Source organism: Strix uralensis, chromosome 6, assembly GCF_047716275.1.
Source record: "Strix uralensis isolate ZFMK-TIS-50842 chromosome 6, bStrUra1, whole genome shotgun sequence".
In the NCBI taxonomy this organism is placed as follows: domain Eukaryota; kingdom Metazoa; phylum Chordata; class Aves; order Strigiformes; family Strigidae; genus Strix; species Strix uralensis.
Genome location: NC_133977.1, coordinates 13,128,544 through 13,153,511, shown reverse-complemented (window position 1 = coordinate 13,153,511; position 24,968 = coordinate 13,128,544). Strand labels below are relative to the sequence as shown.

The window sequence follows — 24,968 nt, the reverse complement described above, 5'->3', positions numbered from 1 at the left end:
ATAATTTTTTCAAGTAAAAACTAAAATGTTTAGAAGTTGAACTGTGTGCTATCGGAGAATATGGTGCCTTTAAAGTGCATACGTTACACTATAATTTTTTTGTTGGAGAATAAACAAGTTGCATGTAATCATGGGTAACATATATTATTATACCAGCATCAAACCCCTTCTAATAGTTCTTCCATCTCATTGCTGAAAAAATATACTAGTCTTTGTTTGGGGTATTCTTTTAATAGCCACATATTCTCTGGATCCATAGCAATGAATATGTTCTGAAGCATAGAAACTGCTGTTAAAAGAGTAGAAGTGTAGTTTTACTGGACAATTTATCTCTACCTAAAAATGTTTCCAGTGATACCACGTTGTGTCATCATACTTAATTTTTCCATGTTTTCAGTTGATGGATATCAAGTAATATTTACATATACTGGTATACTATTGATCTGCCCAACTGGCCAACATTTTTACTAATACAGCATTTTGCTTTCAGAGTGCTTTGTTATGGATTAAACTACTCTGTGTTGCTGTTTTGTTGGGAGTACCATACAGAATGCTACATGTATCAATACAGTTTACTGCCAACTCTTGAGATCTGAAAGAACAGTGTAATTTTTATTTTAATCATAATGAGCAGTGCAGTGTCTGTCTATATTCCTTATATTCTTACTGCTAGGGAAGACCTAATCTTACATTGGGCCATCCAGTGCTTCCCTTTCTGAAGTGTATCTTTCTTTTCTCTTATAAGTTTTCCTTGGTAACACCACGCTTTCTTTCCTAAACCTGCAGCATTTACAACAGGCTGTCTGGATTGGCTTTCATTAGTCCAAACCTTTGTGCATACAGCTTCACCCATTCTTTTGAGTTTTATACAATAAAATAGCTAGTAAGGCAGTTGTATTAACAAGTTATGTACTGTAAAAATGGCTAGTATCATGCCATTCCATATAAACACCTTTTCAGATCATGCATTTCTAATTTTATTTCATTTTCCTTGTAAAAAATAAGCTTTTAAAATTAGGTGTTAACTACTTCAGGCATTATTTTAACATTAAGTTATATAAAAAATGTCTTCCCTTTTAATTTCTATTCCCCAGGCCTGTATTCAGAAAGTGGAAACATGTGACATGCTTGAATTGGAGCAGAAATTAGTGGATGCTGTAAATTGTGTTGCTTTCCTGATAGAATGTGTCAACTTTTCACCAGCAGACATTCGACTGAACAGTAATGTTTTTCAATGGTATGCACGAATGCCAAGTATCTTTGAAGAGCACAGAAAGATAATTAAAGAAAAAACAGATCAATTTCAAGATGATCTTAAGGTTTGTAATGACAATATTTTAAAAGTCCTTGAGGTACTAATTTTAAATGGCATATAGGACATAAAATAATGGATTGAATAACCTCTTTTATTTTCCCATATATTTTAAAAATAAGTTTGAAGTAGATGTTTTTATATTATCCTTGGTATTAAATAATTTTTGCCTGCTTTCCACTCATTTATTTTTCACATATTCACAAGTAGTGCAAGACAAGGCACATCGCACATTTTGCACTCGGAAAGCTCTCTGGTTACAGAACTTCCAGAGACATTGATGCAAGTTGTCTGTATGTGAAATAGTAAAATTCAGGTAGATCATTTAAAGACATGTATATGGCTTGATTTATGCACATGAGCAGTCACTTTGGAGTTAATGGCAATATATGAAATTTCTATGATAGCTCAAAAAAAAAAACCTGCATTAGTTTGTAAGTGTGATTTTGCTGCTAGGATAATGTCAAATAAGGTAGTTTTATAACAAAACTGCATCTAAATTCAGATTTGTTTTATTTGTTTTTATTTTTTAACCTCATACTTTACATGTATTATATCTATTAGAATTTTTCATTATATTTATTAGACTTTTACAGTACAGTTTGTTGTATTATCTAAGCGATAGGATCTCTCCACAAGGATTGCTAATTACTGGGCTGCTGATTCATTACAGTTGCTGCCTGTATAGCTGTCTGCTTTGGTTTTCTTGTACTCCTTAGTCTCCATCATTTTGTCTTAGATCACATTTTGTCTTAGACCATACGTATTTTGAGATAGTCTCTATGGTTATGCAGTATGTTTAAAGAAGTAGCTGGTAAGTGTTACTGTGTTATAAATAAATATACAGCATAGACTCAAAACATGTTATTGCTTTGTATGGTTTGATGCTTGGTTTCAGACATTGACCACTACTGATACTCAATGTGAAATGTGTTGTGGAGTCACATGTACGAGGCAAAAGCTATCCTTGATCTGTAAGGCTTTAAGACAAGACACACCTGTCTTGTGAAACTGTTTAGATTTGTCTGACATTTGATTAATGCTATTATTCTATTTTAATTTGAGATATACTAGGCATTTGAATTTAGCTTTCTATTATTAGCCTGCTGAGTATGTCCATCACAGAAAGCAGAAATTTTTATGTCCAACTATATCCTATGACATAAAACCCAAAGTCATGTCTGTTAGCCCAATAAGTCACTGCAAGTAACAGTAGTATTCAGGACAAACTCTGTAATTTGGGTGGAATAGATACTAACGTGCAAATATGTTGGGTGTCTTAGATTTTCTGCAAGTATAAAGTGTCCTACTATAGCAAATCAGAATAGTTACTCCTTTTTATAGAAATTTATTGTGATTTTTTTTAAAATGAGTATATGCTTACTTGATGTTTAATTAGATACGCTGTGAACAATTTGTAGAGGAACTGAAAAGGTACTCTAAGCAGGTTGAAGAACTTAGTGCATTTGGAGATATTCAGGAAGTCAACAGGTATTTGAAGAAAGCTCAAGCGTTAAATACAAAACTGGATCTCGCTGCTGATAAGGTACAGATTATAGTCTAAACTAGTCCAATAGTATAAATTGTAAATCTTAATATTTGTGTTGTCAGAATCAACAGTTTGCTTAGTTATGCAGTTACTGAGATGTGGCAAAATAATTCTTAATTCAGCTATGAAATATTTTAACATGATTTGCAATTTAAACTGCAAATTTACTGAGCACAGTAATTTGTTACTATGTGGTCTTGAGTTAGTACGGCAGCACTTTGCATAGTGAAAGAGTGGATTAAGTTTACTTAGGTTTGCATAGAGATTATACTTTTATGTTCTTGGAAGCGCAATTCCTGATGCTCATTATTACCTTCCATTTGTTAAAGCCTCCATGGTAATGGAAATTATAGAGGAATGCCCAGGTACCATTTTAAACCTCTAACTATATTCCTTTATTGACTAGCATGAATGCTGAGCTGTTATTGTTAAAGATTTCTTTAACTACAGTCAATGGCAGCATTTACATAATAGACTGGTTTAGTAACTCAAAAGTTAATTTGAAGCTTGCTGAACACACTGGAAACCTCCTTAATTCCTGTGGTAAGGACCTGGTATCATGGACAGATTTGTATTTCAGACCTCACTTATGTCTCAACAGATTGGTCAGTTAAATTCAGAAGAAGAGTCCTTTGGATGGCCAGTATCTCAGTACTCTCAGTATAGAAACATCCGGAATGCTCTTGCTCCATATCTTCGACTCTATGATATGACTGCTGAATTCAACAGGAAACACAGAGACTGGACAGAGGGAACATTTACAGAAGTGAATCCAGACAAAGTAGAGATGGATGTAGGAAACTACTGGCACGAATTGTATAAACTAGAAAAAGCCCTCCACAATTCTCCAAATGCATTAGCAATGACAAGACAGGTTAAATCAAAAGTAGAGGAATTCAGATGCCACATTCCTCTAATCCAGGTGATTTGCAATCCTGGTTTGCAAGAAAGGCACTGGGAAGAGATGTCAACAATTGCTGGTTTACCACTGTGTCCTTCTGAAGACTCAAATGTCTTGTCATATATTAACTTGCGTCTTGAACCATTCCTAGAAAAGTTTGAGACCATCAGTGAAACAGCTGGAAAAGAACATTCGCTTGAGAAAGCTTTAATGAAAATGATTTCTGAATGGGATCAAATGGAGTTCACTCTTCTTGCCTACAGAGAAACAGGGACCCATATTTTGTCATCTGTAGATGATATTCAGATGTTATTGGATGACCACATTGTCAAAACTCAGACTATGAGAGGATCTCCATTCATTAAACATTATGAGAAGAGAATAAGGTAATTTTTTTTCCTAATAGAAAGTCACCAAGTAATGTTACCAAATAAGAAACACTTTCTGCTTAGTCTAAAGCATAGGGTCTTCAAATGCTTTTGTTTATCCTCATTAAGCAGTGAATTAATCTCATTTTAAAGGGCTAAAGCTTTTGTCCCATGTGAGCTATTTAATCCCATGAAGCTGATTTTTACTTTTAATTAACGATATGGGAAGTGCTAATGCACTGTAGAGGTTGCTAAACATTTCTAATGCGCTCTTGTACTTAAGGTACCAGATGCATTGTAACATTACCTTTGTTTTACCAGATAAAACATATCTGAGGTGTAGATGGAAAGCTTGTAGACTAAGAGAATATAGTCTAAACTTTCTACCTAAATTGTAAAGCTACTGAATCTTTTAGCTTGTCAACAATTAAAAATGTTAGGGCTTATATAAGGAAGATAAAGAAAATGAAAACAAGACAAATTTCAGGGAAGTGATGAAAGATTTTTTTTTTCCTAATGCAGAAAATTAAATTCTAAAACATAGCATTGCATGTTAAAAATTCTGTACTTCATCTTTGAGGATAGATTTTAATCTGGTTTTGTCTCTTTCCTCAAGAAATACCTTTCCTCAAGAAATACCTTACTTGCTTCTTAAATCCCCCAAACATAGCCATATTGTGGAAAACCAAAAGTCTTTAATTTAAAGTTTGGCTATAATTATCTAGCTATGTAGGTACCTCCAAACTCCCATTAACCTGCAAAAATGCTATTTCAGATTTCAGCACATACTCAATAAATATGAAAACATACATATACATATGTGTATATTCCAATAAGTGTTAATTCTCTAATTACTACTGTACTATAGTATAAGAGTTCCTTCCTTATTAATGTAAAATGGTAGGTTTTGCCTATTTAAAAAAGAGTAAGCACACCATGGTAATTTCATCAGTTTTTTGGTGACTGACAGCATTTGTAATAATATAAGGTATTAGTATTACTTCAGTCTTTGAGAACTAGGTGATTGCACAATGGTTGCTTTCTCAATAACCCCACAAAGCACATACGATTCTAGATTGCTGCCACTGATTATTCCAAATTCCTCGTCTTAGTTTTGGTGTATTTTTGGTGTAAGCAAATTAACTGACCTGCCTAACTTTCCTCTTGGAAAGCTGCATTTTTCTCTACCTCTTGGTAGAAGCAAAATCACCAGATATGAGGTACCAATACCTAAGAGATGAAAGAGGGACTTTGAGTAGAGGAGAGGGTACACACAAGCAAAGCTGTCTGTTTAGAATCTGTGACAGGTGAATGAATGAAGGGGGAAGTTAAGTATGTTTTCACATGTATCATTTTACAGAGCTCAGTGACGCCCATGTATGAGTGCTCTGTTGAGAAAATTATTGCCATGGTTCATATATACAATATGTATTTTAACAGCATGCACTTGTAATAATAATTCTGTCTGTACTGTCCAGTAGTATGAGAGTTGTAAAAAATACCAGTTTTATACAGGAAAGAAGAATATATGTACTTTTTATAGGATGATAAATAGCACTTTATTTTAATATGTTTTTCTAAATTGTTTGTCAGTGAATTGGGAATACCAGTGACATTAGAGAACCGATAATAGCACATGTCCATGACAATATCACAATGTCCAATATTGGTGAGATAGTAAGAAGTGTCAAATGGTGGTGGTAATAATTTTAAAACAACGCAGAAAAATTGAAGACACTTAGAAAAAATGATAGACTAAAGGATCTTGAATTTTTACCTATCAAAAGGAAAGACTAAATAGCTATTGAATTATAATATTGTGTACCCATATTGGTGTGCAGTAATATTGAAGGACTCTTTAATCTATCAAACAGATGTGTTCAACATTCACATCTGGAATTTGGAGTCAGAAATAAAATGCGACTTAACCATTGGACTATTTACTACTTGAAATCTTTTAATTAAGACCAAATGTCTTTTTAGGACAATGTCTACATATTTTTGGTTTAGTAGTTTAGGTTACTTTTGCCATCTCAGCCTACCTATTTTAGCAAACGATTAGAAATAGTAACCTGGGCTTTGGCATATGCCAGAAACCTGATTACATACTCAATTGAAGTGAATTTGTCCGTGGATACTGTTACATGCTAAAGTGTGTGCTACGTTTATTCACTGATACTGTTAGTCTATTTCTGGATTAACCTAGTTCATGAAATCCTACGGTCAACCTTACAGGTGATCCAGCTGCAGAAATCAATGTGGACTTTGTATGCAGGAAATAGGGCTAGATGAATATGATATTCTGCTGAAATCTTATAACATACCTGTTGCCCTTGCTGCTGAATATGCAAATTGCCAAAAAGATCTTAATAGTCTGCTGGAAATATTTTACTGGAAGCATCACTTAATGCATTTGAACTAATGCTACTTTTTAGGGAATGGGAAGGAAAGCTGTTGTTGGTACAGGAGATCTTGGATGAATGGCTGAAGGTTCAGGCTACTTGGCTTTATTTGGAGCCAATTTTCAGTTCTCCTGACATCATGGCTCAGATGCCTGAGGAAAGTAGACGATTCAGTACTGTGGTTAAGACATGGAAAGACTTAATGAGATCACTTTTTCAGGTAAGTCCTGCTGTCCTAAGAATACAGAGTGAATTTGAGTATGTACCAAAAAAAATTGTTTCTGATAACACAGTCTGTTTTCTGTTTCATCTTAGCCGCCTTTCTTAGATTCTTTTAAAATTTATTTTGCAGAACTGTTTCAGATAGAATCATAGAGGCATTGATTGGGAGAGGCCACTGCAGCTCAGTTAGTCTGGCTTCTTTCTAAAAGCAGAACTTTTGCCAACACTACATCAGGTCAGCCACAGCTTTGTGTAGCCAAATTTCAAAAATCTCCAAGGACAGGGATTTCTCGTAGATTACGTCCAGAGACTTCAGTGCTGCGATACCTTCCTAGTGAATAATTTTTTCCTACTACCCAAACTGAACCTCCCAAGCAACGATTTGTACCTGTTGCCCCTTGTTGCCCAACTGTCACTGCTGAGAAGTTGGCTCTGGTTTTTTAATATTGAATGGTAGAGATGCCTCCCTAATTTTAAACTGTTTAGATATTTAACTTGCTTCAAAAGTGCTATTCTGATCTACTATAAATCAGTAATAAAGCAGTTGTCAGATGCCATTACTGCACATGTCTGGCAGTTCAAAATGTTACTGTCTTGCCAATCTGTTTCTTATTGATGCTTTCCGGAAGTTAGCACTGTTACTAGGATCAGTTAATGAGATTATATGAATGCTCTTTGCTTCAGTTGTTAGATGTTCTCAGCCTTGGATCGGGTTAGATTGGCTATATTTGCCAGCCTAACTGGATGAAGAACACTCCTACAATCTCTTCTGCTGACTGCTGAGAGGGCAATAGTTTCTAGCAAAGAGGTGGTACTAGTAAGGGAAGAGGTAACGTTTGAAACTGGCACAGGTGATTCTTCAGCAGTTACATGGTCAATGGTCTGAATGCATGCTCTACAAATTCTGTTCCTCAGGGAATAACCAGTTACCCAGGAATCCTGGTAATCCTATTATATAATCCTAGTGATTCTAATAATGATTAGAGAAGACTGCATTCATTCTGAAAAAGTTCCCTAATATCAAGGACGTTTCAAGTAGTATGTTGCATTTTTAAGTGGGTTTAGCAAGCTATTCAACAGACTTGAGAAGATTTATGAGATTCACTGTTTTCCATGGCAGGGACATAAGGTTGCCATTTGAAAGAAAAAATTAGAAGTTTGCTTTCATCTGTCTCATGCCCTTGCAGAACTTTCAGAGATCCATTATGTCATTAGGACAGATGCTAAAATCTTCACTTAGTCTAAAAGCTTTAGATCTGAGCTCTTTTCAGGTTGCAGATATGGTCTTAATCATAGAATCATAGAATGGTTTGGGTTGGAAGGGACCTTAAGGATCATCTAGTCCCAACCCCCCTGTCATGGGCAGGGACACCTTCCACTAGACCAAAGGTTGATCCAAGCTCAATGCCAGAATAGAATTTTACCAATCTCAAATTGATTTTGGATAAACAAGTAGGCATTATTTTCCAGAAGATGGCACTCTGTTTCCACAAATGCAATGTTTGAGTTTCATGGCTTAAATGAATGCTCTTCCCCAGTCTATATGAATGGTCTGTCTTAAAGTGTAAAGCTAACTTGAGTCTGTTTGTGCTTTTTTGCATTTATATGCCATTGTATTATAAAATTGCTGTGTATTATAAAATTCCTTTGTTTGTTTAGCTTTTAATCACAAATTGGAATAATCATATATTATCCCTTCATTTTAAATATATAATTTAAGCAATACACATTAATGAGAGTTAAATTACTTAGTGGTTTCATTTCCACTTCCCATAAATTCTAAAAAAAATCTAGGATATGGAAGCTTTTCTGTCTGTGTGGAAGAAAGAAAGAAAAAGACAAAAAAAAAAATCCAAGGGGAAAAAAAATCCCAGGCTGTAACTTGTGATATGTTAAAAATTATATTTAGAAACTAGAGTTGGTAATGGTCTTTTAACAGAGTACTCAAACTATTTTTATATGCTTGTTTTATACTATTTTCTTGATAGAGTTTTTTCCCCTAACTGACACTGACAGCATCACTGACAAAATAAGTTATGCTCACGTTTTAAATGACTGAGAATGATGGCATTCCCTTTTTTCTTCATGACTTAGCAGAACTGTAAATAGGAAATCTATCTTGAAGCATAAATTACTTTTCTTCCTGACTTTTTCTCATAGGAAAGTAAAAACAAGCAGGAAGAACCCCATTTATAAAACTGGCAGCACAGCTTTGATTTGCTTAACCAGTTGTACTTATTCTATTTTCTGATGATAAATGTGCTAAGAAAGGGAACAAAACCTCTTTCTGTTGACAACGTTATGTTATATGTTTGTGCATTAAAAACTGTTTTATAAAACTAATTATGAGCTATGTTTGTATGCTGACAGCTTAATTGTCTATGTATAGATGAAAAGTATATGTAGTTATTGAATTTGTTCTGGTTTGGTATGATGCAAGAGGCAAATGACAAAGTAAATGTATTTCATGTACAAAGGAACACTATGATTATTGTATTAGGGAGGTGCACCCCTGTGAAGATCAATTAGATAAACATAAAATTCTGGGTTTTTTTCAGTAGATTAGAACTATATGTGTAACATGAGCAGGGAATCGAACCAAAGCTGAATGCTAAATTGCAAATAATTTCAAAATGTTATGAGTTTTTAAACTGAAACTGAACTTATAATTTATTATTAAATTCTCCAAACTGATGCTGAACAGCAGTCAGGTTATTGGCTCAAATCTGCATTGTCACCCTGTGAGGAGTTTGTTTCTTACAGATACCTTTTGCACCTTCTGGGCTTTGCACAGCAGTCTAGCCTGTCTCTCCTCATCTGTCCCTTGTCACCCATGCTTCTGCTCTGTGGGACTGGTGTTCTGCAAACTCTTATCAGGGACTTTTCTGAGTGGGACTTTCCATATTTATAATGGGCTCTGACAAAACTGTTCCTAGTGGAAATAGTCTGGGTACATCTTTGATTTCTGTTGTCCATTGTTGGAGTATTCCTTGTTGTTATGGTCAGCAGTTCTTACAAGCCCCCAGGAGCTTGACTAGCCTGAAATTATCCCTACCAATCTCTTGGTGCTTCTTATTGTTGGATATAACTGTGTCTATTTTTTTATTTTAATTTTGGATACACATTCTATGCTGTGTGTTTACAGGTGCAGACTCACTGGGCAGGGCAGAGGGGACCTAAGTGTTAACTAACATTTCTACTTAGCTCTGTTTCCATCTCACCTGGGGTCATTCTGGCCCAATTCAAATTCCAGGGAAATGCAGTCTAATTTAAGTGGTGAAGGAGAAGCTCTGGCAGAAGCTGTGTTCCCAGATGTTGGAAAGTAGATCAGGAGATTGGGATTAATCACTCTCCATTTTCTTGCCAGCAGTTTATCAATATAGAACATTATGTATTGCAACATGAGAGGGTTTGAATCAGCTCATGGTTAACAAGTCAGTTAATGTACTGGCATGGACCCGAAGTAGAACTGAACTAGAACAAATTCAGTCACAGATGAAGCCGAGGCCATACTGGAACTGAGTAGAAGCATTTGCTTCATTTGACTTCTTCAGTCATAAATCTGCATAATTTCCTACTCTTCGATGTGTGTTGTGTTTTACTCCCAAAACACCATATTTGGTGAGAAAGATTAAAAAAAGTAATGATGATTAGGTTATAAATATATAAGGCATATTAAATGCTAGAACCTGATGTTCAGACAAATATTTCTTGAAAGCTTCTTAACTTGTCAATCTTTAGGCCTTTTGCAAAATCTTTTTTGTATTTCTATTAATTGAGATAACTTTCATTTTATGCATTAGCTTTTCTAGGTATTTAGATGCATTTAATTTGAGAGCTTAATTCAGAAAGCACCAGAAAGAGTTTGGAAAGCACTACAGGTCTTAAGATATATTTTGTCATCTACACAGTGTATAAATATAAGAAACTCAGTGTTTATCCAATAGCGTATCTTGACTGGTGTTGTTCAGGTGCTATTATAAAAAGAAATAAAAAGATAATTTTTTATATTCTTAAAGCAACTGCAACTTACCACGTTTTGCTAGCAAACGTCTTTAAACATGTATTTAGCTAGTAAATGTGTTAGGATCAGAGAATACCTTTTTTTAGATCACATTACTAGTTAGTGTTAGTACTGAAGTGTCAGCGTTGCCTACGTACAACTTTGCCATCTTAATACTTATAATCTTGTGTATATATTTAAATATTTTATATGGAAGGAAAGATATTTTTTTTTGCACTGAACTCAGGTGATTACAACTTAAAATGTGTGACTGCATTGTTGTCATAAAAGTACACTTTTAAAAATCCATCAAAATGTTTTAATCATACATGTTGATTAATTACAGAATCCAGTTGAATAGCCAGTGTAAATTGATGTTGCTCCAACAGAATGATGGGAGTTGTGCTGTTTGAATTGAACCTGTTTTGAAAATTATTTTAAAAAATAATAGTTCATGTTTTGAAAAATTTATTTTAATACCAACTGCCTAACTACTTTTCCAGTGAACCCTGGCAATGAAGAATGTTAGTAAATTGTAAACCTGACCATGGTTTGAGTAAAGCAGAATTTGAAATAAAGATTCATTTTGCTTAAGACTTCCTGCAGGGCTGTGTGGTAATTTACCTGAGAAGGCATTAACGTTTTTATCTGGAATAATTTCTTTTCCAGGACAAACATGTGCTGACAGTAGTATTAATAGACAAGATGTTGGAAAAACTGAGGAAGTGCAATGAATTTCTGGAGCTAATTCTAAAAGGACTTAATGAATACCTAGAGAAGAAGCGCCTGTTTTTCCCCAGATTCTTTTTTTTATCTAATGATGAACTCCTTGAGATTCTTTCAGAGACCAAAGATCCTACTCGGTATGGTAAATTTTAATAGATGTATTTGTGACTTCACAGTGCATGCAGATAGTCTTGTCATATTGTTTCTCTGAGCCCAGAACTCTCTTTTTTCTCATTGACAGTTATGGTGATATTAAGTATCTGCTTGGTTAGATTTTATCATAGGTGAATGCAATTAAATTCAGTTCTGTTTTCTAAACTTGTAACCCTTCCATACACTGCTTTTCAGAAGAATCAGAACTCCATATAGTAATTCATGGTGAAATTAACAAACCTGATTTTTCCCAGGAGGAAACTGAATGTCAGATGGAGCCCGTATACTGCTGACTTGAGTTTTATCTTTTTAGGGGCAGTTCTCATTAAAGTATTTCAGAAGTTTTTTGCCATGTTTTAACTCTCTTTAGTATTTCTACTCCCCAACCTCATTCAGGATTAAACTGCAAAAAGTATAGCTCAGTATAAGTCCTTCTTATACTGAGTGGAATTAAATCTATGAAGATTTCTGCAGAAGTGATCTTGTTAAGCAATATAGCCTTTGTTGTAAGCAGAGGAACTAAGGTTTGATTCCCAATATGCTGACTTGATACCATGCAGTGAATGCAGTGCAAGATCATGCAAAAATCACAGAATCATAGACTGGGACCTTAAAGACCATCCAGTTCCCACCCCCCTGCCATGGACAGGGTCACCTTCCGCTAGACCAGGTTGCTCAAAGCCCCGTCCAACCTGGCCTTGAACACTGCCAGGGAGGGGGCAGCCACAGCTTCTCTGGGCAACCTGTGCCAGTGCCTCACCACCCTCACAGGAAAGAATTCTTCCTTATATCTGATCTAAATCTGTCCTCTTTCAGTTTAAAAACATTACCCCTCATCCTATCCCTACACTCCCTGATGCAGAGTCCCTCCCCACCTTTCCTGTAGCCCCTTTAAGCACTGGAAGGCCGCTATAAGGTCTCCCTGGAGCCTTCTCTTCTCTGGACTGGACATCCCCAGCTCTCTCAGTCTGTCCTCACAGGGGAGGTGCTCCAGCCCCCTGATCATCTTTGTGGCCTCCTCTGGACTCGCTCGAGCAGGTCCATGTCCTTCTTGTGTTGGGGCCCCCAGAGCTGGACACAGCACTGCAGGTGGGGTATCATGAAAGCAGAGTAGAGGGGGAGAATCCCCTCCCTCGACCTGCTGCCCACACTTCTCTTGATGCAGCCCAGGACACAGTTGACTTTCTGGCCTGCAAGCGCACATTGCTGGCTCACAGTCAGTTTTCCATCCACCAGTACCCCCAAGTCCTTCTCCGCAGGGCTGCTCTCAATCAACTCATGGCCCAGCCTGTATTTGTGCTTGGGATTGCCCCGACCCATGTGCAGGACCTTGGCCTTGTTGAACTTCGTGAGGTTTGCCCGGTCCCACCTCTCCAGCCTGTCCAGGTCCCTCTGGCTGGCACATCCCTTCCCTCCAGCGTGTTGACCACATCACACAGCTTGGGGTTGTCGGCAAACTTGCTGAGGGTACCCTCAATCTCACTGTCCGTGTCACCAATAAAGATGTTAAACAGCACCAGTCCCAACACCGACCCCTGAGGAATGCCACTCGTCACTGCTCTCCACTTTGACATTGAACTGTTGACCGCAACTCTTTTGAGTGTGACCATCCAGGCAATTCCTTATCCACTGAGTGGTCCATCCATCCAATCAATGTCTCTCCAATTTAGAGACAATGATGTTGTATGGGACAGTGTCAGAAGCTTTGCACAAGTCCAGGTAGATGACGTCAGTTGCTCTTCCCTTGTCCACCAGCTCTGTAACTCTGTCTTAGAAGCCCACCAAAGTTGTCAGGTATGATTTTCCTGTAGTGAAGCCATGTTGGCAGTCACCAATTGCCTCTTTATTTTCCATGTGCCCTAGCACATTATCCAGGATCTTGCTGGTCATAGAGGTGAGACTAACTGGCCTGTAGTTCCCTGGGTCCTCTTTATTTCCCTTTTTAAAAATGGGGGTTATGTTTCCCCTTTTCCAGTCAGTGGGAACTTCACTGGACTGCCACAGCTTCTCAAATATGATGGATATTGGCTTAGCCACTTCATCCACCAGTTGCCAGGACCCATGGGCGCATATCATCAGGTCCCATGGACTTGTGCACCTTCACGTTCCGTAGATGATCTTGAACCTGATCTTCTCCTGTGATGGGCTGTTCTTCCTTATCTCAGTCTCTGCCTTTACCTTCTTTGTCTTGGACAGTGTGGTTAAAGCCCTTGTGGTGAAGACTGAGACAAAAAAGTCGTTGAGTACCTCAGCCTTCTCCATACCCTGGGTTACCCAGTCTCCTGTTTCCTTCTGGAGAGGGCTCACATTTTCCCTCGTCTTCCTTTTATCACTGATGTACCTGTCAAAGCTTTTTTTGTTGTACTTCATGTCCCAGGCCAGATTTTCGTGTCAGGGCTTTGGCCTTTCTAACCTGATCCCTGGCTACCCAGACAGTTTCTCTGTATCCTCCCAGGCTATCAGTCCTTGCTTCCACCCTCTGTAGGCTTCCTTTTTATGTGTGAGCTTGTCCAGGAGCTCCTTGTTCATTCTTGTGGGCCTCTTGACTTCCTCTTTGTTGGGATGCATCACTCCTGAGCTTGGAGGAGGTGATCCTTGAATATCAACCAGCTTTCTTAGTCCCCTCTTGCCTCCAGCCTTTATCCCACGTTACCCTGCCAAGCAGATCCCTGAAGAGGCCAAGGTTGCTCTCCTGAAATCCAGAGCAGCGAGCTTGCTGTGCGCCCTCCTCGTGACCTTCAGGATCTTGAACTCCACCATTTCATTGTCACTGCAGCCCAGGCTGCCCTTGAGCTTCACACTCCCCACCAGCCCCTCCTTGTTGGTGAGAACAAGGTCCGGCACAGCACCTTTCCTCGGTGGCTCCTCTATCACTTGGAGAAGGAAGTTACCATCAACGCATTCCAGGAACCTCCTGGATTGCTTATGTGCTGCGATGTTGTCCCTCAACCAGATATCAGGGTGGTTGAAGTTCCCCATGAGGACCAGGGCTTGTGAATGCTCCTATGTCTATAGAGGGCCTCACCCCCTCGATTGGGTGGCCTGTAGCAGACCCCCACTATAACATCTCCTGTCCCTGCCTTCCCTTTAATCCTGACCCATAAGCTCTTGGTTGGCTCCTCATCCATCCCCAGGCATGTCTCTGTGCACTCCAGCTGGTCACTGACATAGAGGATGATCCCCCCCATCATCTCCCCTGCCTGTCCTTCCTCAAGAGCCTGTCTCCTTCCATTCAAATACTCCAGTCATAGGAGCCATCCCACCATGTCTCTGTGAAGCCAGTTAGATTGCAGCCCTGCAGGCGTGTGCATGTGTCTAGTTCCTCTTGTTTATTCCCCATGCTATGTGCATTTGCATAGAGGCATTTAAGTTGCGCCCCCCTAAGAACGAAATATGAACGAAAGTGAAAAATAAAATACCAGCTCAGTCACAGAGAAATATTCATACAGTGCAATGAACAGGGCAAGAGATCTTTGGAGGAAAAAAATTTTAAATGTTTCTTTCCTTATTACAAACTATTGTGTTAAGCTTGTACTTGATTGCTTTACTCAGATTCCTTAATGTTTACTATAGTTTGCTGGAAGGGTGTAAATAGTGGAATTTTGTGTACTGTAGGTGGATTAGCTGTTAAAGAAAGAATACTTGTTTATCCTTACTAGTATATGTTACAGAGACTGTAAGTAGTATTTTACATCTTTAAACTGATTTTCAAAAAATACTCTGTTAAGCATCTTGCAGGGGGTAGTACACAAGAATTGTTGAATACGATCTTTTTTTTTAACAAACTTAAAATGATCTCTTAAATTACTCAGAAATATTGTGGGTTTTAAAAAAATTAGATCTTTGGTAGTATTGTCAAGAAAAAAATTGTGAAAAGCTGTTTAATACTAGTTTTCTTTGTTAGAGTACAGCCTCACTTGAAAAAGTGTTTTGAAGGAATTGCAAGAGTGGAATTTACTGATGTATTAGATATTACACACATTAAAAGTAGTGAAGGAGAGATTTTGGAACTCATAGAGACAATCTCGACATCAGAAGCTAGAGGTCAAGTTGAAAAATGGCTGGTTGAACTGGAGGCAGCTATGCTAAAGTCTGTCCACAAGGTAACGAGTCCTAACCTCTTATTTTCTAGGCTAATGTCATTCAGCATTGATTTCTTCAGTTTAAACATATACTGGAATCACTCTTTATTCTTTGCAGCTAGCGTGAACATTAAAACAACGAATTCAGTGTTTAAAGGTTTGGTTTTTTGGTGGTTTTTTTTTTTTTTAGTTCTGGAGTAATTTTCTGGGTGTAAAATTCCCTAAAATTCTTTAAAATTAAATAGTAGAGTCAAAACCATTTGTGCCAAGGATTCTTTTGCCAGAGATTATTCTACACTTGATATGGTATTAAGGGACAAGATGATTGCCTGTGTGGTTTTTTTTAATGTTCCTCTTAATTATGACTACCTTAATCAAGACCCTTAGCTTTTTTCAGATTGTAGCGTTCTAGTTTTTGCAGTCTCATTGTGTCATATATTTAACTGTCCTTTTCAATGTCAAGTGAGGTAATTAAATGTGCACACACTGTTGCTGATACTGTCTTACAGTACAACAGTTTAATTACTGTAGTGGCATAGCAGTATAGAAGAAAACTTTGTGCATATCAGACATGGACGAACTGAGCTGCTTGAATAAGAAACAGTTAAGCACCGTTCGTCTGCATTTAGCCTTGACTACAGAACTTTTATAATGATCTAAACCAGATAACATTTACATAGTTTACTGACAATACAGACACGTTTTTCCCTCATAGATGTATTTTTTTATTGATGCTATTGTGTGTATAGATTATTAAAAGCAGAAAGACTTGGAACTGCAAGACAAATGGCAGATTTTCATTCAGGTAGTTTACACTGCTTGTCTGAGGAGCCATCTAAATTTACTGAGGAGTTTTTTGATAATAACACTTTATTCTTGCTTGGGTTCTGTTATTGATAGGAAAATAACCTGTTGGTATAGCCTGGAAGTTTTTTTCCATGGCAAGTTTTGATTTCATTTGGATTAGTCTTGAGTGGCCCCAGAACCAGGTTAATCATTCCATTATTAGAAAATCCACTTGAAGTTAGATATACATTTAAATAACATGATCTGCAAAATTGAAAGCTCTGTGTTTTTACTAGAATGAATAGATGAAAAAACTTTCAGTTTGGGGTATTACCTCTAGCTAAGTTGTAGTTGTGCTTGTTTTCTAGTTTCGTCATAGATGCAGCTAGAAAATTTCAAGTGTATGATGGCAAGAATCATTTTAGAATCTATTGTGAAATCAGTTCTCAGAAATTGTGCGTGATCACTTTGTTCATATTATGACATTCTGGGTTTTTTTTGAGCTTTGCTGAGAGATTTGCTTGCAAGATGTCATTATTATAGAGTTGAATTTGAGGCTGAATCTAGACCCTGATTTATTTTTTATCCTCAGTAATACAATCTAATATAAATTAATTCTAAAGCTGAACATTACCTGTTTTCACATGTAGTGCTTTTTCCTGTCTAGGTCATTGGGGATGCACTTGAAGCTTATCCAAAAACTCCACGTGTTAATTGGGTAAGAGAGTGGCCTGGACAAACAGTTCTTTGTGTATCCCAAACTTTCTGGACAATGCAAGTACAGAGTTCTATTAAAAATGGCCAAACGGTAAGAATGTTTTAAATTTAAATTTATGTTGAATTGATATAATGCAGTAGTAACTCAGTAATTTGGTAATCTTTTTGGATGTATAGGTGTTCGATGTAATAGTTGATCTTTTGAGTATCTACTTTAAAGACCTACCTGAAATGTGATCCTTGAAGACTTCAAAGTTAGTATTTCCTTTTGGATATAGTCACCAATGCTTCTGCACTATGTCAGACTGCATTCTATTTAGCTCAACATGTAGATTACATGTTTCTGTGAAAGCAGTCCAGTGGTGTAATCAGGTAGTATGGACTAGCATAGCTTGTCTGTTCATCTTTGCTTCAGAAATCTAACTTACCTTCTTTAACACTTAGTGCTTTTTATGAAGATGGGCTAGGACTAGCATTAGAATATATATACCATCCTCACCCCTGTCTAATGATGAATATATATGCCTTACTGGTACAGAATTTATAATCTGTTAGCTAATGTTAATGGGAATAAAGGTACTTAAGGCACTGAGTTAAGATTCAGGACATGGCATTTTGTAGAACCTTTCTTCTGTTTATCACTAAGGCTTACTGTTGTATTTGGAAGTGTTTCATAATTGCCACCATCAGATGAGACAACTAGATTTTCATTCTCTGGCGTTTGTACATCAAGAAATGTACAAAAGAAACATCAAGTTTTTCACAGTTATATGTAAAGTTATAACTTTGTGATACTTCATGATATTCTCTCTTTTCATTTCTATTTTTTGCAATGACATGGTATCAATTGAAAAAAAACTTCTGCAGTATTATATTTTTGGATTCTCCCTGTTCATATATAGCTGAGCTAAACCACAAACACAAAATTAATCTTTAATTCATATATGGAGCAGTGTTTTAAGGCTGTATAACATTTTCTGCTTATTCACAAGTTGAAGCAGTGGCTCCTAGTAATAGTGACTTTTTTGAGCAGCTGCATTCTGACATGCAAAGAAAAGAAACTTCTGAGTGTCTTGTAAGAGGGGATTAAAGGAAGAAGAGGACATTATCTGCTAATGCAACCTACCTGAAGATTTGAAAAAGATTGAAAATATTTTCTTTTCCCAGTAATAAAGGAGATCATCGGTTTCCTGGGGAAGAAATAAGGCTTCTACATACTGCACCATTTATCCTCAATCGGTGAAAGACTTTTAGGAAGGAGGGACAGGAATTCTAATCTTAGAGATTTTAGTGTTTTTTTTTTTTTTTAAAAAAAGCAAGCCAGCATCACCTTAATAAGTCTGTAGTTAATGTTGTTAATGAATAAAAGTGGAAGTTAAGGAAGGGTTAAACTAATTTGCTTTTGGGAATATTTGTTACAGAACTCTGAGCCTAGACAAAATCTCTTGTGCTGGTCTGTATTTTTTGTAGATGCATGTGCAGGGAAACCTATCCTTCCTGTAGCTTTCACTCAAATTCTGTTGTAGTGGGAACTCTGCTCATGTGGCTTCAGCCCAAGAATCTTTGTTCTGCTGTGGAAAGGGGCTTGTATGTCGTGAAGTAGTGGAGAGGCATTTGCATCTCCTCACAATCTGTCACAAATCTGTGGCAGGGAGAACTCTGTCTTATGGCCTTCAGTATTCTTTCACTTTTCCATTCTTATGTTGCTTACTAAAGCACAAGAAACATGACAATCAGTGACCACATGAGGGGCCAAAAATACTGTGTTCTGCCTGAAGCACTTCAGTGTTTTCTGGGACAGGATGCCAATGTCATTTAAGATACTCATTAATATTAAATATGTGTTCACATATACATGCGCATGCATACACACACATGCTCCCTTTCAATCATTTTTGAGTTAATTGTTTCCAACAAATAACTGTTGTACATAAATCAAAGGTGCAAATTTCTTATTAAAACTTATGAAAAAAATTTCTTTATTAATAAAATCTTATTTTAAAAAATAATGAACTAAGATGCTGTATAAAAACAGAGGTGTTCCATAAATTTTGAGAGCACTGTCTTGTGGACCATGTGCATTCTCAGTGATATACAGTCATATGGTCAGAAGGATAGCACCAAGGAATGTTACTGATATGGGAGTTGAGGATGTATTCTGTGCCTCAACAGATATCTCTTGTTTGCTGAAGAAGGCTTGGTGGTAAGCAAGTGGGTTATTATCCCTGACTTGAGTGAAATATTTCGGATTTTGTTCTGGTCAGAACTTGTAATACAACACTGTAGAAAGTGAACTGTTTGGAACCCTGTGTTACTGCTTTATTCTGATAACTAAAAAGAAGTCATACTAAGCAGATGATTATCCAAACAATGTTTGGAAAATAACTAGCTGAGATTAAAGATCTCAAAATCATCATAATCTATTGAGGGTTACCAGTGCCAGTGTGTTTGGGACGAACAGCAGGCTAGCAGGGAGAAAAATCTCAAACAGGCCTAGATAAGTTTTTTTCCAGACAAATAGAAGCCATTCCTCTGTAGAAACATGCTTTGGTGTGAATGTATTACTAAGGTTAATTCCCACTTTTTTATTTCAGTAAGGCACTTCATCACATCTCTAAGTACTGTCACAATACAAATGCTTGCCTTAATTGGGCCTTTTCTGTTTACCAGCAATTTATTAGCATGAAAGAAACTATCAATTACTGTGTAGAAGGAATGATTAAGCTAATTGAACACAGATTATAACCAGAAGTCAATAAACTGAAAAATTGTAGAAAAATGCATTTTCTTGTTAACTTTTTTGAATTATGGATGTGTTATTGTTTCTAACTGTTGTGGGACATAAACGTGTTTTTCTAGTGTGACAGTGTCCCTTATCCATAGAAAGTATATTGTATACATACAAGTAGATCTTTAAAACATGTGTGGCATTTTTATTTTCTTAATGTGAAATGTATAAAAAGATAAGGACTACTTCCTATGTTCCAGGAAGAAAATAGTGTCTGCTGTTTTGTTTCCAGATATGTATCATTGATCTTTTACATATGGTTCTGTAAAAGTAGAAAAAGAACCCCAGCCAAAACCCTATTAAACTGCCAGTGAACGAAGGGCGTTTTACTACTATTATAGCGAGAAGGATTATTTTACTTCAGAGAAATAAAAGAAAGAAAAAATAATCATGCCTTAGACCAGACATGCAACTTCTTAACTTTAAAAAATTTTTTCAGGCACTAGAGGATTTTCTGGAACAGAATAACAGACAGATTGAGGACATTGTCACCTTGGTGCGAGGAAAGCTGTCTCAGCAGAATCGAGTGACTCTAGGAGCACTTGTTGTGCTTGATGTTCATGCTAGGGATGTTCTTGCATCTCTAGTAAGCAAGAAAGTCAAAGATGAGAGTGACTTTGAATGGTTAAGTCAGCTTAGGTACTACTGGGAGGTAAGTGATACCTCTCAATCCTATTAGAAGGTAATTTCTGTTCACAGTTTTTCAATTTCTGCTTGCTTGCTCACACAGAGAATGGTTACACTACTATGAGAATTTCTGCTGATAAGAGAATACCTATAAACCAACCATTTTATGGATTGCTAACTGGAACGGCCAGTAGCCAGCCATAAACAGTTTTTAATTATATTACTTTTTTCATCGCTGCTGAGTCTCAGTACATTTGCTGAATTTGCAGGGGGGGTTATAGACAAAATTTGTTCACTCAAAGACTGTATTTTGGTTTCTGATTCTGCAGGATAGAGAATGCTATGGGGATGACAATTTTCAGTTAGAGGTTTTAATCTGACTTATTGTCAATATTATTTTATTTGTGAATTACATTTATTGGAATAATAACAATGTTTATACATAGGATACAATATTTTACATTTATCAAGACAAGATTTCCTGTAATACAGAAGACACTGCATGTGAAATTAAAAAAATTGTATATATAGGAATCATATGTTGCCGTATCAGAGTCATCAGATTGACCATAACTACAGCTATTGGTCATGATTACTTCTGTTTACCTTTTAGAAAGTCCATTTATTTTCTAAGTAACTACATGAGACTGTTTTTGCTCTGCAATATGGTTAGTAGGATCTTTTTTTAGATAAGTCAATGTAAAAAATGGTCTTTTGTTTGATACTTCAGTATCAATTGGCTTTTTATTTTATTTGATTCACATTGGAACTAATGTCTTGGAGCAATCAGTAGTCTCCCATGTAGCTGTTTCTAACAGCATTGGGCATATTAAGGAATTTAAGAAATAGTGTTGAGTTGGTGTGAGGTTTTTAAAAATTATTTTATCTATAAAATTAATGCCTTATTTCTTAGGAAGGGCATCTACAAACAAAGATGATCAATGCTGGACTGAGGTATGGATATGAGTATCTTGGCAATACCCCTAGGCTGGTTATTACTCCACTTACAGACAGATGCTACAGGTAAAACTGCAAGTTACAAAATGTACTGTATTAGCAAGAATTTATTTAGTTGAGATATTTTAATTAGACCTGAGAATAGATTACTCCAGAGTTGTATTTTCTATGTTCTAATAGGCATAATTAGAATAGGATACATTCTGTTGGTGGAATAGAATTGGTCCTGTATGAATATTTTAATTTAAATTTGTGGTAAAAATTAATCTAAATTAATCTTTAATAAATTACATGAGGATTTAGCTTGAGAAAGTAGAAAGTAAGCTATTCTCTATCGTGAAGTTCTAGTAAACGTCATACGTTACTACGTGTTTGTTAAACTACAGCTGGCCAGGAGCAAGTAAACTGTACCATCACAGGAAAATGCAGATATGAAACAAATTTTTAAAAGTTTCTGGTAAAAGTTAGAGCAGCTGAAAAAATAGCATAAAAATCCATACGACTTTTTTTTTTTTAAAAAATATTATTTCATTTCCAGAACCCTGTTTGGTGCACTACACCTACATCTTGGAGGTGCCCCTGAAGGTCCTGCTGGAACTGGAAAAACAGAAACTACAAAAGATTTAGCAAAGGCTGTAGCTAAGCAGTGTGTGGTTTTCAATTGTTCTGATGGATTGGATTACCTTGCATTAGGAAAATTTTTTAAGGTTTGGATAAATCTTGAGGGTCTTAATCTCAATTATATTAAATCCCTTTAATTATTTTGGCACTTGAAGTGGTCTTAAGGTATTGTAAATGAATCTTTCTCCAGTTCCAGACTGCTGTGTAATGCTAGTATTGTGCAGATAGGTCTTACAGTAAGAATCTAACCGAGATATCAGATTTTTTTAATGTGCTCTGAAAATGAAGTATACCATAATAATTTTATTTGCTTTGAATAGGCAACATAGATGCCATTTCAATGAGTGCATTTTTAATATCTGGTTGCAAATTTTAGGGGACTTGAGGTTTAATCTAAACTTTAAATAAGCTGGTAAGAGTTATAATGTTATACAAATAAAGCATATATTCATTTCGATATTAGCCTGAGTAGACAGCTCTGTATTATGAAAATCTATCCTGAATGGACATCTGTGTTTTATAACCCAGTATCCTGGTTTGAACTGGAATGATACAAAAATAGAGCAAGTATGCTTTCCTCCCTGGCATTATTCTTACCTTCTGAGTCAGAGGTGGCATTAGAATGATGTGATTTGTCTTCAAAATTCAACATGATGGAAGTTCACCAAAATAAGCTAAATTAAGAGTTTTTATTTAGAATGATGAACGCAAAATTCTTTGTCTTAAATAGAATTACTGTTAACAATGTATTAGATGCTGTAGTGCACTTTAGGTAACTGCACTAGGTAACATGGTATGCCATAACCAAATGGTTAATTTTAGCCATGCAGAAGTCCTTACGTTGCCTTTTGTCACTGTGAACACTGTTAGCATAGATGCAAAAGAAGAGTAGGTTTTTTGGAGGCTTGTTTAGTGCTGAAGTCTTACCCCTTGTCCAGTTGGAAAATAGTGACTATAAAGTTAAACATGCAAAATGTGTGTATTTGATTGGCACTTTGCATGTGACAGAAGAATTAGGATTTTGGATTAGTGTCTTAATTGGGTTTTTTTGTTTTGGTTTGTTTTTTTTTTTTTACAAGCAAACAGTTTTAAAATTTTTGTAATTCTTTTTGAAACAAAGTCTGTCTAGAGTGATTTTGTTTCAAAGTTAGTGGATCATGGAAAGAAGTCCTTTTTTTGCACATTAAAACTTCTTATTCCAGAATTCTTTTGATCAGCATGTCCAAAATAAGTCATTACCTATTAGTTAGTCATGCATCTGTCTCTTCTAGGGTTTATTGTCTTGTGGGGCATGGGCTTGCTTTGATGAATTCAACAGGATTGATTTGGAAGTACTCTCTGTGGTTGCTCAGCAGATTTTTACTATCCAAAGAGGTAACCTGTTCTTTTAATCATATCTTTCACTTACATATGACAGAGAATAAAGATGCAACAAAACCTGCCCAGCAATGACATTAGTTTTTTATTTCTCCACAGGCATTAATTCAGGATCTGATTTAATAGTATTTGAAGGAACTGAACTGAGACTGAACCCTACATGTGCTGTCTTCATTACCATGAATCCTGGTTATGCTGGTCGTTCAGAGCTTCCTGATAATCTTAAGGTATTATAACACTTGTCATTTTATTACTTTTAATAGCTAATACAGAAAGTAAAAAAAGAAACTACTTTTTGTCATATATGGAAATTTTTAATATCAGTTACCTTCAGTTTTTGATTACACTAGTGTAAAAGTCATCTCTCAGAAGAGAAAGACATTAAAAAGGGTAATTAGATTGAAAAATAGGAATAAACTAAATTATAAAATGTCAGGAAGTGGTTGCTTGATTCAAGGTCTGACTGCTAGGATTAAAAAAAAAAGTTAAAAACCCCCCAACTTCCTGTGTTTCTTGGCTAAGCACTTGAAAGTTCAAAAATTAAAAGGAATGCTTTATAGTGTAAGTAGTGAACAGTATCTTAATATTGAATAAAAATGTGGGGTTTTTATCAATTGCTGTTCTGCTCTTTCAGTTTGATCTGAAGGGACTTGTGGTGTTTTTAATGTAAGAGATTTGTGTTCTGTTTAAGTTTTTTATTGAGTGATTGTTACAAGAGTGTTACATCCTTTCTTACCCTTTAAATACATTTGTCCTGTATCCATAAAGAAAAGGAAATCTCAGTAAGTATCTTAATAAATCAATAAAAATGTAGAGAAGTACAGTCTTTGTAAATATTTCTCAGAACTATCTGGGAAGTTTACTCACTAACACATGGCATGAATACAAGATTCAAAAATACTATTTGTATAGATGAAAGAGGATAATTTTAAAAACTTTCACGTAGAATATGAAAAGTAGCAAAAGTTTTGTCTGTCTGAAAGTATTCTAGTGCTTGTTTGGTAGAATGGTAAAGTTGAAGCATAGGCTGAAGGTAAACAATGCTAGTAGGTCTTGACAACATCAGTTTATTTGTGGTAGTGGTATTGCACTCCCCTATTCCTTCTAGAGCTTATGGTGTTTTATGTGTTTTTGCTGTTAATTTTGAATTAAGACCTACAACCATGAATTGTCACAATGGAAAATGAAGTATTTCTAAGCATTTATGGAAAGCTATTAAATATATTATAGTCGTAATCATGATACTTAAATTTAATTGGCTGCCACTGTATTAATGAAATAATGAAAACCCAGTATTTTATGTCATAGTGGAAAAAAGTTGTATATAATAATGTGGTATAATTTTTTCTGATGTGATTTTTCATATATATGTCTAAT

General features: G+C 36.1%; 1 protein-coding gene across 1 annotated transcript in view; it reads left to right on the top strand.

Moving 5' to 3' along the window:
- DNAH7 (dynein axonemal heavy chain 7) overlaps positions 1–24,968 on the top strand; it is a 116,694-nt gene that overhangs the window by 21,513 nt on the left and 70,213 nt on the right. Inside the window, exons 15-26 of the mRNA XM_074872743.1 lie at positions 1,095–1,319; positions 2,712–2,858; positions 3,463–4,148; positions 6,566–6,752; positions 11,427–11,620; positions 15,541–15,739; positions 17,172–17,312; positions 20,449–20,661; positions 21,550–21,659; positions 22,132–22,300; positions 23,486–23,588; positions 23,691–23,818. Coding sequence (XP_074728844.1) covers positions 1,095–1,319; positions 2,712–2,858; positions 3,463–4,148; positions 6,566–6,752; positions 11,427–11,620; positions 15,541–15,739; positions 17,172–17,312; positions 20,449–20,661; positions 21,550–21,659; positions 22,132–22,300; positions 23,486–23,588; positions 23,691–23,818 — 2,502 coding nt within the window. The remainder of the gene's footprint in view (positions 1–1,094; positions 1,320–2,711; positions 2,859–3,462; positions 4,149–6,565; positions 6,753–11,426; positions 11,621–15,540; positions 15,740–17,171; positions 17,313–20,448; positions 20,662–21,549; positions 21,660–22,131; positions 22,301–23,485; positions 23,589–23,690; positions 23,819–24,968) is intronic.